Source organism: Myxine glutinosa, chromosome 12 (assembly GCF_964187855.1).
Source record: "Myxine glutinosa chromosome 12, kmMyxGlut1.1, whole genome shotgun sequence".
Lineage (NCBI taxonomy): Eukaryota > Metazoa > Chordata > Myxini > Myxiniformes > Myxinidae > Myxine > Myxine glutinosa.
Window position 1 is genome coordinate 22,064,959 of NC_136272.1, and position 14,177 is coordinate 22,079,135.

At 43.4% G+C, this 14,177-nt stretch overlaps 1 protein-coding gene across 1 annotated transcript; it reads right to left on the minus strand.

The window, feature by feature from the left end:
* Positions 1-5,969: 5,969 nt before the first annotated feature.
* Positions 5,970-7,179, minus strand: LOC144888417 (uncharacterized). Its single transcript, XM_078766331.1, has 2 exons — positions 7,102-7,179; positions 5,970-6,963 (listed from the first exon to the last, which is right to left on the minus strand). Exons 1-2 carry the CDS (start codon positions 7,156-7,158, stop codon positions 6,115-6,117), a joined length of 906 nt encoding a protein of 301 aa, XP_078622457.1. The 5' UTR covers positions 7,159-7,179; the 3' UTR covers positions 5,970-6,114.
* Positions 7,180-14,177: the final 6,998 nt, after the last annotated feature.

The window sequence follows — 14,177 nt, forward strand, 5'->3', positions numbered from 1 at the left end:
GTTCAAAACACATGCTTTTTTTTGTACACTTGGCCAGACCGTGGCATTTGGGAGGGAATTGCCTGCCCCCCCCCCCCCACCCCATTAGGTATTATTTTGCCCCCTCTAGAATCTGACCGACCAAATAACAAAGGTTAGCATGAGAAAAATCCTTGAGCCTTTTGCATGGACTGAGGTCAGTCTCAAGTATAAAACCTAAACTTCATTAACATGAGAGAGAGCAGTTGAACATGACATATTTAAGTGGCGCAAACTGTAAAAGGCAAAAAGGGTGGTGTACATATATTATTATTTTTTTCCGGAGGATTTTCCCTCTGCTTTTTATCATTGGGGTCTACATACATGTATCTTAAATCCATCAACTCTGGTATAAGGGGGTAGAACTGAATTTTACCGGCTCCTTTCTTGTGTGTTCTCGCAGAAGTACGATCATCTCCAGTTGTTTTGATGCGTTTTTTTTAAGAAGCCCTCTCATGAATTTAATTTGACCCCACTCCCCCTAGTGAGGGGGATTGGCCAACATTTAGCCAATCAATCTGTTCTTCCTTCATGACATAGGTGTATATACTCGTATATTAAGGTGTTCTTTTGTGGACCGTTTAACTAAGCACAATAATCGTGTATGGAAGTATGCGAAAGAGCTGACGTGCAATGGCCGACTACGTTGGGTTGTGGCCATATTGTAAAAGGACGAAGCCAGTGTGGAGTCATATAATGAGTCATTTGTCGAGTTCCTGTTCGCCGAATGGTGTCGTGCTTGGTCCATTTAATGGCTCTCAGGCGCTGCGTGGTCGGTGCACGGAAGCTCCGGGGGATTGTATTTATCGGGGCGTGGATGATAATCCGTGACAGTGGCATCCAGGGTAAGTGCTTTGGACTCAGCAACACAGGTCGGAGGGCGGGTATCACTGCCTGTATGTGCTCTCTGGAATGCAAAGCCGATCGCTCGGGCGATATAGCAAATTCTGATGTTCAGGATAGCGAGATTGTTTACACCGTCATGGCCACAAATATTATCAACAAAGCTCTGAGCAGGCATAATACACCCCTTCCCTGAACCTCAGTGCCTCATACCGTGATGAAATAGTCTCCTTCCTCCAACCTACCTCCATAACGTCTGGTGCAGCCACAACCCCTCAAGAACCTCTCCAACTTCCACTTTCCCTTACACACGAATCTCCATCCACTAGTACCTCCATGGCCATGCCACGTCCCCTCTTCTTCCTCCAATCCCTTGCACATTAGAACATGCCTTACTCCCACCCGTCTCTGACCACGATCACTGAGCAGATTCTGACCATGCTTCGCCCTTCGCAGTGGAAACTCAATGTGTTTTCCATCAGCTCCGAATGGCAGTTATTGTATAAAGGTCGACCACGTGTTTATTTTGAAATCGCTGTTGTGGAGGAAGAAACGTGCACGTCGCTGTGCCCGTCACATCAGGGTCAGCCACGACCCCTCTGCCACGCAGGACTCCGCGCACCCCTTTTGGAGAGCAACAACAAAATGCCAACCCACAATATTAATATCCAACAACTAGAACGGGGGTGTACGGTGCAGGTGGGCGAAGGTGCAATCCGAAGGGGCTGCATAAAGCGGTCAACGATGCACTGTGGCCAAAGTACATGCTGGAATAATGTATGAATGGTTGGTACAGGATCATGGAATGGTGGTGCAGACAAACATGAAGATGTAAATGGACATATGATATGTTGCCTCAAGCGGTTGAAGGTATCGAACGTTTCTTGGGGCACTTTGTAACTGCTCTACGCACTTCATTTTATCACTTCCTGATCCAAATAAATCATGTTTTCCTTGATATGGCTGCCGACGCCATCCGAAACGGTTTTGTCAACCGATGGATGAAATTGAAGAACCATGTGCCGAGGTCGCCATTTTCGGAAAGCGAATTGCTCGTTGATAGAAATTGCTCTTAACGCCATCTTTAAACTACGGTGAGAAAGTTATTATTTAATGTTAGGCATTCTTCAGCAGAGAACTCAAACATTTGATTATTGCTTATCGTCCTTTTCCATACGAACACACTTTACATAATGGTCCGCAGAGGCGAAACTGGACCCGTCGGAAGGGCGACCATTTTCAAGGCGCTCAAAGCTTCTTTGTTATCTTGCAAGGAGACACGGCTTAGTTACGATTGGCTGGAGGTGAGTGTGGCCGGTTCGGTGAGAGAATGGACGCGCCATCAACGTGGCAGTTTCGAGAGGAGATAAAAGCGGAAAAAGGAAGCTCGTGATAAACCGCAAACACTGCCACGTGATCGATGCTTGGCGAGCGTGAGAGCGGTCCATGGGTGCGCTCTTCCCCAGGTCTTGGCTGAGGTTGACCTCTAGCCGGGAAGTGGGGACGTGGAAATGCATTTCAAAAATCCTTTCTGCTGAATGGAGGTTTTTAAGTCACCTGCATGCGCACCTTTTTATGCAGAACTCCATTTTTTTTTAAATCCGTTGTAATATGTACATAATTTTACCCAGACCTACGTCTGTTTTACCCAGAACTCCATCTTTGCATCTCTTGGATAGAAGCCACACCATTTTAGCCAGAATTCAATCACTTATGACTGTTCATCCTCTCGACATAAGATGTGATGAACAGATTGTATTGCAGTGTGTTTGTGTGGAACGAGAGAGAGGGAGAGGGAGAGACAGACAGACAGACAGACAGAGAGAGAGAGACAGACAGCCTGAGAGAGAGAGACAGACAGACAGCTAGAGTGAGAGAGATAGACAGCCAGCCAGAGAGAGAGACAGACAGACAGCCAGCCAGAGAGAGAGACAGACAGCCAGCCAGAGAGAGACAGACAGCCAGAGAGAGAGAGACAGCCAGCCAGAGAGAGAGGCAGACTGACTGACAGACAGCCACAGAGAGAGAGACAGACAGCCAGCGAGAGAGAGAGACAGACAGCCAGCCAGCGAGAGAGAGAGAGACAGACAGACAGACAGCCAGAGACAGAGAGAGACAAAGAGAGAGAGAGAGAGAGAGAGAGAGAGGGAGGGGGGGAGAGCAAGAGACTGGGCAATTTTGGCGAATTAGTCCAAATACTCCAATGAACGATAATTGTATCCCAGGAGATTGCCGATCATTTGATGTGCTGGAATAGCATGAGGGCCACTACCAGGACGTGACCGGCATGGGCCCTACTGCTGGATAGGGTAGGATTTTGGAAATTGGCCAAATGCCAGTACACAATAGCATACTCTTGCTAAAGACACCGTGGGATCTTTGATGTACAAGAGCACATGTTGACAGATGGCACCTTGGCTTGATGTCCCATCCGATGGATGGTGCACTCCTTGATGGAACGCCCTATCTGAAAAAAAAAACGAGTGCAATAGTTTACAGTCAGGTCAAAAAATGGAACACACAGGAGATAGATTGAAGGTGAGTATTCTACCTTTGAACTATCCCATCACTCCCTGTCTCCAGGTGTAGGATGCATCCCAGGAAACCTTTTAGGGAGGGCCCAGTCTTGGGCAGAAGGAACTTGCTCGAAAGGTTATGGCTGGCAGGATGGCCTCAATGTATACACACTCACCTCTAAGCTGTCTAGCCTGGTTTCGAATCCCCACTCAGCTATAAACTGTCATCCTGGTCTTTCACAGGCAGATTGATTCATCAATGGGTGTGACGTCCCTCGGATGGACGCCAAACTGGGCGCCTCATCTTCCGGCATTAGTTGGTGTTCCCACGGTGATCGTTCGCGAAAGTAGGCGAGCCATCACCGACAACCTGAACAAATTCCAAATCCTAGCCCGACTTCTTGCGTTGGAGTGGCGACCCGTCCAGGATTGTAACCCCCGCCACAGAAAGCTTGGGCAGCACTGATGCTCTGTATGGACTATTCATTATTTATTTGTATGCAACCTGTGGCTTCCGACTGCATCGTTTTCCGGGGGCGCAGCTGATGCAGTGCCCCCTTACCAGCTTGCTGGAGCTCATTTTGCCGACCTCGGAAGGATGACGGGCTGAGTCGATCAACCTGGTGTTAATTCAACGGGTAAATAGGGGCTCAAACTCAAGACAACTCAAGACAAATACCGACTTCTTTCCTGGAAGTCCGAGCAGTGTCCATGTGTTTGTTTTTTTAACCTCGCCCACCCCCACCCCTTTCCCATGCCTCCTCCCCCCAAGCCCTCTCCCTCCCACAGATCTCCCGATGTCCCTGCTCTCTAATATTGTGCTTGTGTGCTTCCCTCTCTCTCCCCATCTTGTCTCCCACTCCCTTTATCTTATGTTTTATGTGTCAGTTTGTCTTTTTGTGATTAATGTTAGCTCTTACATGAGCTTCGATCTTGTGTACAAAAAAACAAAAACAAAACATATAAAACAGAGGCCACTTTAACCGTTAAGCCAACACCAGGATCTGACATAGCACGATTCATGATCTGATCTTTTGCAAGGTTCAACAGCACCAAGACTTTGGGTGATACAATGGTAGGTGCCCCAACAAGTTTAAACCACAGTGTTCTCAATGATGGAAGAGAGATCACAGCACGAGTTGTTATGTTGCAACATGTTATATACAGCAGCATCCACTTCAAATAAGTTATGAAACTACAACAAGTTGTTTCGTAGCTTTATGAGATTGAGAAGAACTTTAAATTCTGTCAACTTAATGACCTGTGTTGATTTTCATTTCGAGTATGAGTGTTTAGGTCTGATAGACATGGTGCGAACAGGACAAAAGTCTAAAGTTCAGCAAAATTCGGGTTTTGCCACCTAGAAACCATCCAACACCAGACTGTCATGAAAACAGTCTTTTATGATTCCTTATCGGCTTTCCCCATCATCGCAGTGTTGCTTTCTTCTTCCTTTTAACGTTTGAGACATGTTGAGGCTTTTCACACAACATGCTGTACTTTGCGTAACCTGAAATGAAAAGTACGAGCACAAAATAATCTTTAGGATGTAACATGATAAAGCTCATATATTGTCTGTCTGTCTGTCTGTCTATAAAAGTTAGTTATTGATCAAGAAACAACTTCATTTAAATATTGAATGTTACATTTCGAACACGAATCGGAAAATTAACCTGCAGGTTTTAGCAGTGCTTTGGATCTGAAATCGACCCGATCGCACATGCGCAGGGAGGAGGAAGATATATTTTTTTTTACTCTGTCTATCTATCTGGTAGTCAAACAAAATTGAAAATCATTCCAAACAGGAAACTTAGCATTTTAAGACACAAACAACAGGTACGAAGAACGAATGTAACGTGTTAAATAAGGTGGTGTAAAAGACGCTGCAACAACGGTGGTGAATTTCTGAATTTTTCTTTTTCGACCTCCTTTAAAACAAAATTCAGGTACGAAGAACGAATGTAACGTGTTAAATAAGGTGGTGTAAAAGACGCTGCAACAACGGTGGTGAATTTCAGAATTTTTCTTTTTCGACCTCCTTTAAAACAAAATTCAGGTACGAAGAACGAATGTAACGTGTTAAATAAGGTGGTGTAAAAGACGCTGCAACAACGGTGGTGAATTTCAGAATTTTTCTTTTTCAACCTTTAAAAAAAAGTAAAAATTTAAATTTAATTAGACACGTGAACACTGGAGAACACAAACCGACTTTTTGACACTTTAAAAAACCCTTTTTAGTCTAGTAGGAAGACTAGGTCCCCCTGCACCCCCCGGAGATATACTTCTAATCAGTGTTTCTAGATTGGAAAAAATGTGTAGAAAATGACTAGCTATGGCCCCAAGCTGAAAAAATGTCCCACATACCATTTTTATGCAAATTACTGCTGCCATTATCAAAAAAACGATTTTTGACATATCTCAGCCAATATTGCAGATAATTGAAAAATGAAGGTGTCTAGACCCATGTTTTGAAGGGCATAGATCATGATAGAACTATTCATAACATGATTACATGTGTCTATGGTATACTAGTATGCTAATTAGTGCTTTATTTACAAAATAATCACAGTTTTACGAAATAATAGACTCATATTAAGGTCCGTCTACACAGACGTTAACACAAAGTTTTATTTTTCTAAATATTACAACTGTCAAAATAGTCCTAGCACTCAATGTGACCACTCTTCTCTTGCTTGTTTTAGATAAACATCATTAGCATTAGTGATTCTACACTGAGTCAGTCATCATCATTTTCATCGAAATCGTCAGAGTCAAACTCTTCTTCTCCTTCCTCTTCCTCCTCCTCTTCGTGCTCTCCTGTGTTCAGAAGATCCACCAGTGAGGTTGGTAGGATGGGACCACTGGACCACATTGGTTTCAACAGTCCTTCATCAGTCCTTATCCATCCTTGCTCCTCATAAGGTTTTGGCTTTTCGATGATAGGTTGATCGGCTCTTTTGTACAATGCTACGCGGTGGTTCACACGCTGGATGTGCGGCTTCAGGGCAGACTGGCATGGAGGAAGGCGAGCCAGATCAACCTTGGACTTGGATGTGAGGGTCTTGTCCTCTCCCACCATTTTTCGTAGCAGCTTGGCACGGACAATGTCCACTGATGACTCGCGACTCTGGCCGTACATCACACAGGTGAATTTTTCTAACTGCCTCTCCACCTCAGGGTTGGCATCCCAGTTGTCACCCAGTTCACCGAATGCCCTGTGAAACCTGGGATTCTTCTCCAGCTTTTTCAAGGGCCCGACTTTTCCCTTCCCTTTGAAGGCACTGGTGCAGTCTTCTCCGCTGAACACATAGTACCCCAGGAGAGTGGCACAGTAGTCCTCTCCCAGGGATTCTGCCAGCTCAGAGACGTTGACAAGTTGGCGATGCTTCCCTGACCCTGTATCCAGGTACACCGTCAGCTTGATGTTGTGGGCATGGTGGAGCAGGATCAGGAGGATGTCTGTGTCCGGTGTTCTGACTACAGCGTTCTTGTATCCGATGGTAGCAGCATGATGGAGGTACAGAACCACCCTGGTATCAGTCTCTTCCTGGTTGCTGTAGATCGTGGGGAGTTCACGTACCTCGACCTGAAACACAAAAAGGCACCGCATTTCAATCACCAGTCACTGCCAGTTTCAGATCTAGACAAACATCACAGGTAATCACCTTTTTTTCAGGAAAAATTACAAATTGAATCGCCATTCACGAAGGGCTTTCAATTTTACCTTGCCATTCGTTGAGGCAAGTTGGTGGGCCTTCCCCTCCACGATCAGCACAGCCATCTCTGTTCTCTCCAGCCTGGTAGCTGGGTGGGGGAGAACCAGTTGCAGAGGTGAAACCCCCTAGCCCAGGCACAGGCTGCAGGCCACAGCTTCCGATGTATCTGATGAAGAGCCAGATGTAGTACTCTTGCATCGTAGTGGCATAGACTGTGTCATTCTCTGCTGGCGGTGTGAATGATGAGCCTTCAGGGAACTTCGGGCCAACGCGAGTAAAGTGCAAGGGTGGGAGAGTTTTTGGTGTGTCGACCTTCAGGCTACGCTGTTGTGACCTATTGATGGTAGGTAGCATTCGGTCCTTGCTGCTCTCGAACCCGGGCTTGACCTCCTGCACCATGATTCCTCCAGCACTGTTTACAATGTTGCTGCCGTGCACACTGGTAGTGGTTTTATTCAAGTTGTCCCACTCACAGTGGAATACAAGGTTGCCCTCTCCTGTCACAATTTGTGGTGTACGATAAGTTGAGACTTCATCCAGGACCTTGGCGAGAGCAGTTTCCAACTCCAAGGCGAAATCGTAGCTCTCAGAGTGTCCAAGCCTGTGTAGTATTGTGGTGAGCTGTTTGCTTCGGAACAGGTGCCTTACAGTCACACAGAGGAGAATGTGCTTTGGTAACTTCCATTTTCCATCTGACACTGCACGGCACAGATCTTGTCCAATGGAGAAGACCAGACGCTTCACCTTTTCTGTCTCGATGCCCTCCTTGCCAGTCATTAGCACGCTGAGAAAGCGGACAAGGTCTGGAGGTAGGATGTCTTCAGGATTGAGCTCCATGTCTTCAGCTGTTGGTGGCCATGGTTGGTCTTTACACTCTCTGAAAGCCTGTAGAATACCCTGGCGAAGTTGGAGGGCAACATTTTGGTTCTTGTTTGTGCTTCCGAGTGTGAATGCTCGTGCGAGAGCATTGGAAACTGTTATGTTTGAGCTGTGCACAAGCCAGAAAGAAATGACATCACATTTGTCATGATCAACCTTCGTGAAGTGGATATGCTCCTTGATTGGGTCATTCTGTAGGCGTTTCAGTAGTTTCTCTGACCGATAATTTGAGTTCTCATATCCATTCAGTTTCAGTTCCTCGACATAGAGCAAGCGCAAGGAAGAAAGCTGTAGAACTTTATTCTGCTGGATGACCTGGGTTTGAATGTGTTCCAGTACTGAGTTGAATGCCTTTTCATGGGCGGCTGACATGCAAGCCTGCTCCTTTGGTGCTTCGGCTCTGTGAATCGCACGCTCATAGTTGTAGAATGCTGTGCGGAAAGCTTTAAAACATGACGGATGGTGTTTGGCCTCACATGCAAAGAGGTCTTTGTTTTTCACCTTTCGATGGAGTCGATAGAGACCCATTTTCTCAGCCCGTGTTTCGATTTGCTCCCATGCATTTTCTTTGTTTTTAAAGGATGGGAAGGTTGTAGGCCTCTCAGTATTGCGATGAGCATCTTTGGTCTCAACTTTCTCACAAAATATACACTCTGGCGGGAAGATGGGTTCAGCAGAACCTCCTGGTTTACGAGGAGAGTGATGCCATGATGAGGTTGATGGCCCTGGTTCTGTATCATCTCCCAGACGATGAAAGTGGCGGACAAAGTGCTTATAACACTTGCTGTGATATCCTACTCTTTCTAGGTCATCAGGAAGAGTTGCCGGGATCTGATCACATACTGATTGCATACGACATGGGGAGTCATGCGGTTGGTTGAGACGTCTATCCCGGATCTTTTGAAGCAGTTGCAGTTTTTCTGAAGCAGATCCTTTAATTTTACGGAGGGGCGTGAAATCCCCATGATCAGACATGGATGGTACATGAAGGATGCATGTAGGAGGAGAGCTTTGGGCTGCAGGTTCTACACTCCGTTTTCTTTTGGGCATGCTTGCTGTCGATGTCTACCATCACTGTTAAATGACAAATAAGAAATCACGAATGATGTTAAAAGTGCCTGTGAAAGGAGGCTCTGAGTTTTCAGTGAGGTAACAGAGGTTCTGAGTCATGTTCTACACTAGGGTACTTTTTAGCTGACTAAACCATGTTTAGTGGCATCAAAAGTGCTAATAGCTAAAACATCTAAATTCTTCCACACTAACGTTAGCTATCTAGGCCAATGAAACATTGTGCTAAGTTACTGTAGCTAGCTCAGCTGTCGTGCCTCTTTCTGGTTCAATTCATATACAGAAGTCAACAGATATGTCTCATGTTTGGCATTAACAAAAGTTTAAGTTACACCGACATTAGGAACATACTGTACATAGATGAGGCTAGCTTTAACGTTAGCTAACATGGTGCTAGCTGGCTCAGCTGTTATTCTGCCTGTTTATGATTTCATGCAGAAACTGAAGTCAAGAGTGTGAGTAACATTATAGTTAGCATCTTACCTGGCTAGATTGGAGGATGAATACCAAGAACAACACACAGATGGAATGGAAGACTGAACTTTCAACTGAGGTATTCAATAACATCAACGTTACCAATTGATACGAGCGCGCGACATTACCAATTGATACGAGCGCGCGAGCGCGCATGTTACATGGATGGAAATGTAAAATGGCAGCTATAGCAGCACTAATTTGGATCTCTAGTCTGTCATTTCTGCACTGTGATTGGATAACATAAAAAAATATGTTTGGGAGTTAACAGCAGGAGTTGGTAGATTTTACGTGGGCTGGGTGAGAAACCTTTAAATAAGCAAGTGAAAATCTCTCGCAATACAAAGTCAATGGTGGGAAGAAAAGTTGAGTGGTACCAATGTTACTGCCAATGTCCCGCCCCTATGCAAGACTCAGGAGCATCTTGTTGACATTTAACCTTGAAAATACCTGGGTTTAGACCCCTTATGTACCATGTTAAGTTATCTGCAGTATTAACGTATCCTTATCATTTGTAAAACTGATTATTTTGTAATTACAGCATTAATATGCATACTAGTATACCATAGACACATGTAATCATGTTATGAATAGTTCTATCATGATCTATGCCCTTCAAAACATGGGTCTAGACACCTTCATTTTTCAATTATCTGCAATATTGGCTGAGATATGTCAAAAATCGTTTTTTTGATAATGGCAGCAGTAATTTGCATAAAAATGGTATGTGGGACATTTTTTCAGCTTGGGGCCATAGCTAGTCATTTTCTACACATTTTTTCCAATCTAGAAACACTGATTAGAAGTATATCTCCGGGGGGTGCAGGGGGACCTAGTCTTCCTACTAGACTAAACATAAATGCAAATTTCGCATGTGGAAAAAGTAAGTACACCCTTGGCTCTAATAGGTGTCATTGCCCCCTTCGGCAGAAACAACCTCAAGTAGGCGTTTCTTATAACTGCCTACCAGTCTCTGACATCGACTGGGAGAAATTTTTGCCCACTCCTCCATGCAGAATTCTTTCAGCTGTGCGATGTTTGAGGGGTTTCTTGCATGCACAGCTCGTTTCAAATCCCTCCACAACATCTCGATGGGATTTAGATCCAGGCTTTGACTTGGCCATTCCAGAACCCTCCATTTCTTTCTTTTCAGCCATTCCTTGGTGGATTTACTGGTATGTTTAGGGTCATTGCCATGTCGCAAGGTCCACTTTCGGTTGAGCTTCAACTTTCCGACAGATGGCCTCACATTATCCTCAAGCACCCTCTGGTACAATGAAGAATTCATAGTGGATTCTATGATGGTGAGCTGCCCAGGCCCTGATGCAGCAAAGCTGCCCCAAACCATAATATTTCCACCACCATGCTTTGCAGTTGGTATCAGGTTCTTGTGGTCAAATGCTGTCTTTGGTTTTCGCCAAACATGTCTTCTGATACTGTGGCCAAATAGCTCAACCTTTGACTCATCTGTCCAGAGCACATTGTTCCAGAAGTGCTGGTCTTTGCCTCGGTGTTCATTGGCAAACTTTAGTCTTGCCCTGATGTTCTTTCTGGACAGCAAAGGTTTCCTCCTGGCACACCTCCCATGTAGATCACATTTGTGCAGCCTTTCTCATGGTAGACTCGTGCACTTTGACATCAACAGTGGCAAGAGCTACCTGTAGGTCCCGTGATGACATTCTGAGGTTCTTAGAGACTTCTTTCAGCATCTTGCGGTCTGCTCTCGGGCCGAACTTGCTGGGGCGGCCTGGCCTGAACAAGTTGGCAGTTGTTTGGAATCTTCTCCACTTGTAGATGATCTTCCGGACAGTCGAATGATTGATTTCAAATTGTTTGGAGATCTTTTTAAATGCCTTCCCAGACTCGTAGGCATCTATAACCTTCTTTCTGAAGGCCGCAGAGAGCTCTTTTGATCTAGGCATGGTGACGCCGCACACTTCAACAACAAAGAGCAAACCAAACTAAATGTCTGAGGTTTAAATAAGACAGGTTCCTCCAAGATCCTCTCTAACAATGTTCTAATCATTTGCACCTGAGCTGGTGCACCTGATTCTAATTTTAGGCATTTGAAGTAGTGATAAATGTAAGGGTGTACTTACTTTTTCCACATGCAAAATTTGCATTTATGTTTATTTAAATTATACAATGAACTACAAAATGTAAATGTTTCATGATATTTGTTATATTATATCACCCTTATCTATCAATATTGTTGAAATGAAGATCAAATAGCTGTATGTTGAAATATGTTGAAAAAGTCAAAACTTTAAATGGGGTGTACTTACTTTTCCACGTGACTGAATATATATATATATATATATATATATATATATATATATATATATATATATATATATATATATATATATATATATATACATATATATATATATATATATATATATAAATTTACTTGAGTTATAGCTGCTAACAGAATGCAACCACAATGGGCTTTTCAGTTGAAGGAGACCGGACTTTATACATTACAAAAGAAGCAATGACAAGTGATTCCTATGTCTATATATTATGTATGGTGTCCTTAAGTATTGATATGTTTTTAATATTGCTAATTACGAAGTAATTTTAGCAACTACCAATTTGTTGATTTCTAAGTAATCATAGTAATGATAGCACATGTTAAACATTGAAGATTTCATTATATGGCACTTTAGGTCACATGACTTACCATTTTTTTATGCCTCCGTTGACGACGCCTCATGTTTTCAGGTTTTCCGTCTGTCCGTCCGTCCGTGATAGGTATTTGTTACCGTGATAACTTGAGAACGGATGAAGGGATCTTAGTCAAAGTTGGTGCAGGTATGTATAATCAGGTAAAGATGAGCTGATTAGATTTTGGGGTCACGAGGTCAAAAGTCAAATCTGCAATAAGTCTATAACTCACGAACGCTTGAAGTGATCTAATTCAAACTTGGTACAGATATGGAAAATAATGTAAATGTTAACTGATTAGAATTTGGAGACAAGAGGTCAAAGGTCAGAGGTCATGTCAGGTAAAAATGTGATAACTGGAGCACAGCTGTATGGATTTAAAGCAAACTTGGTACAAGCATTATAATGATGTAATAATGTGGGCGGAGGAACATCGGTCGACGTCGTGATGCGAAGAGTGTCATTGTAGTTTGGTCATTGTTTGATAAGTTAATTATGAACGTCCAATATTTTCAGTTTTTCTCTTGACTTGCATATCAATGTAACCTCGTGCTCTTGAATATAAAGCTCTTTCACGAAGCATGTCATCAAATATATAAAGCTTATATTTATTATGTCTATATATATATATATATATATATATATACATGTATATATATATGTGTGTGTGTGTGTGTGTGTGTGTACATATACATATACAGCAGTATACAGTGTGTATGTATGTATATATATATTTAACTTCTTTTAAAACACCGAAAGTTTAGTCGGGCAAGACTAAATATATATATATATCTATATATATATATATATATATATACACAGTCACGTGAAAAAGTAAGTACACCCATGTAAAGTTTTGACTTTTTCAACATATTTCAACATACAGCTATTTGATCTTCATTTCAACAATATTGATAGATAAAGGTGATATAATATAACAAATATCATGAAACATTTACATTTTGTAGTCCATTGTATAATTTAAATAAACATAAATGCAAATTTCGCATGTGGAAAAAGTAAGTACACCCCTACATTTATCACTACTTCAAATACCGAAAATTAGAATCAGGTGCACCAGCTCAGGTGCAAATGATGAGAACATCGTGAGAGAGGATCTTGGAGGAAACTGTCTTATTTAAACCTCAGACATTTAGTTTGGTTTGCTCTTTGTTGTTGAAGTGTGCGGCATCACCATGCCTAGATCAAAAGAGCTCTCTGAGGCCTTCAGAAAGAAGGTTATAGATGCCTACGAGTCTGGGAAGGGATTTAAAAAGATCTCCAAACAATTTGAAATCAATCATTCGACTGTCTGGAAGGTCATCTACAAGTGGAGGAGATTCCAAACAACTGCCAAATTGTTCAAGCCAGGCCGCCCCAGCAAGTTCAGCCCGAGAGCAGACTGCAAGATGCTGAAAGAAGTCTCTAAGAACCCCAGAATGTCATCACGGGACCTACAGGTAGCTCTTCCCACTGTTGATGTCAAAGTGCACGAGTCTACCATTAGAAAGAGGCTGCACAAATTTGATCGACATGGGAGGTGTGCCAGGAGGAAACCTTTGCTGTCCAGAAAGAACATCAGGGCAAGACTAAAGTTTGCCAATGAACACCGAGGCAAAGACCAGCACTTCTGGAACAATGTGCTCTGGACAGATGAGTCAAAGGTCGAGCTACTTGGCCACAGTACCAGAAGACATGTTTGGTGAAAACGAAAGACAGCATTTGACCACAAGAACCTGATACCAACTGCAAAGCATGGTGGTGGAAATATTCTGGTTTGGGGCAGCTTTGCTGCATCAGGGCCTAGGCAGCTCACCATCATAGAATCCACGATGAATTCTTCATTGTACCAGAGGGTGCTTGAGGATAATGTGAGGCCATCTGTCGGAGAAGTTGAAGCTCAACCAAAGGTGGACCTTGCAACATGACAATGACCCTAAACATACCAGTCAATCCACCAAGGAATGGCTGAAAAGAAAGAAATGGAGGGTTC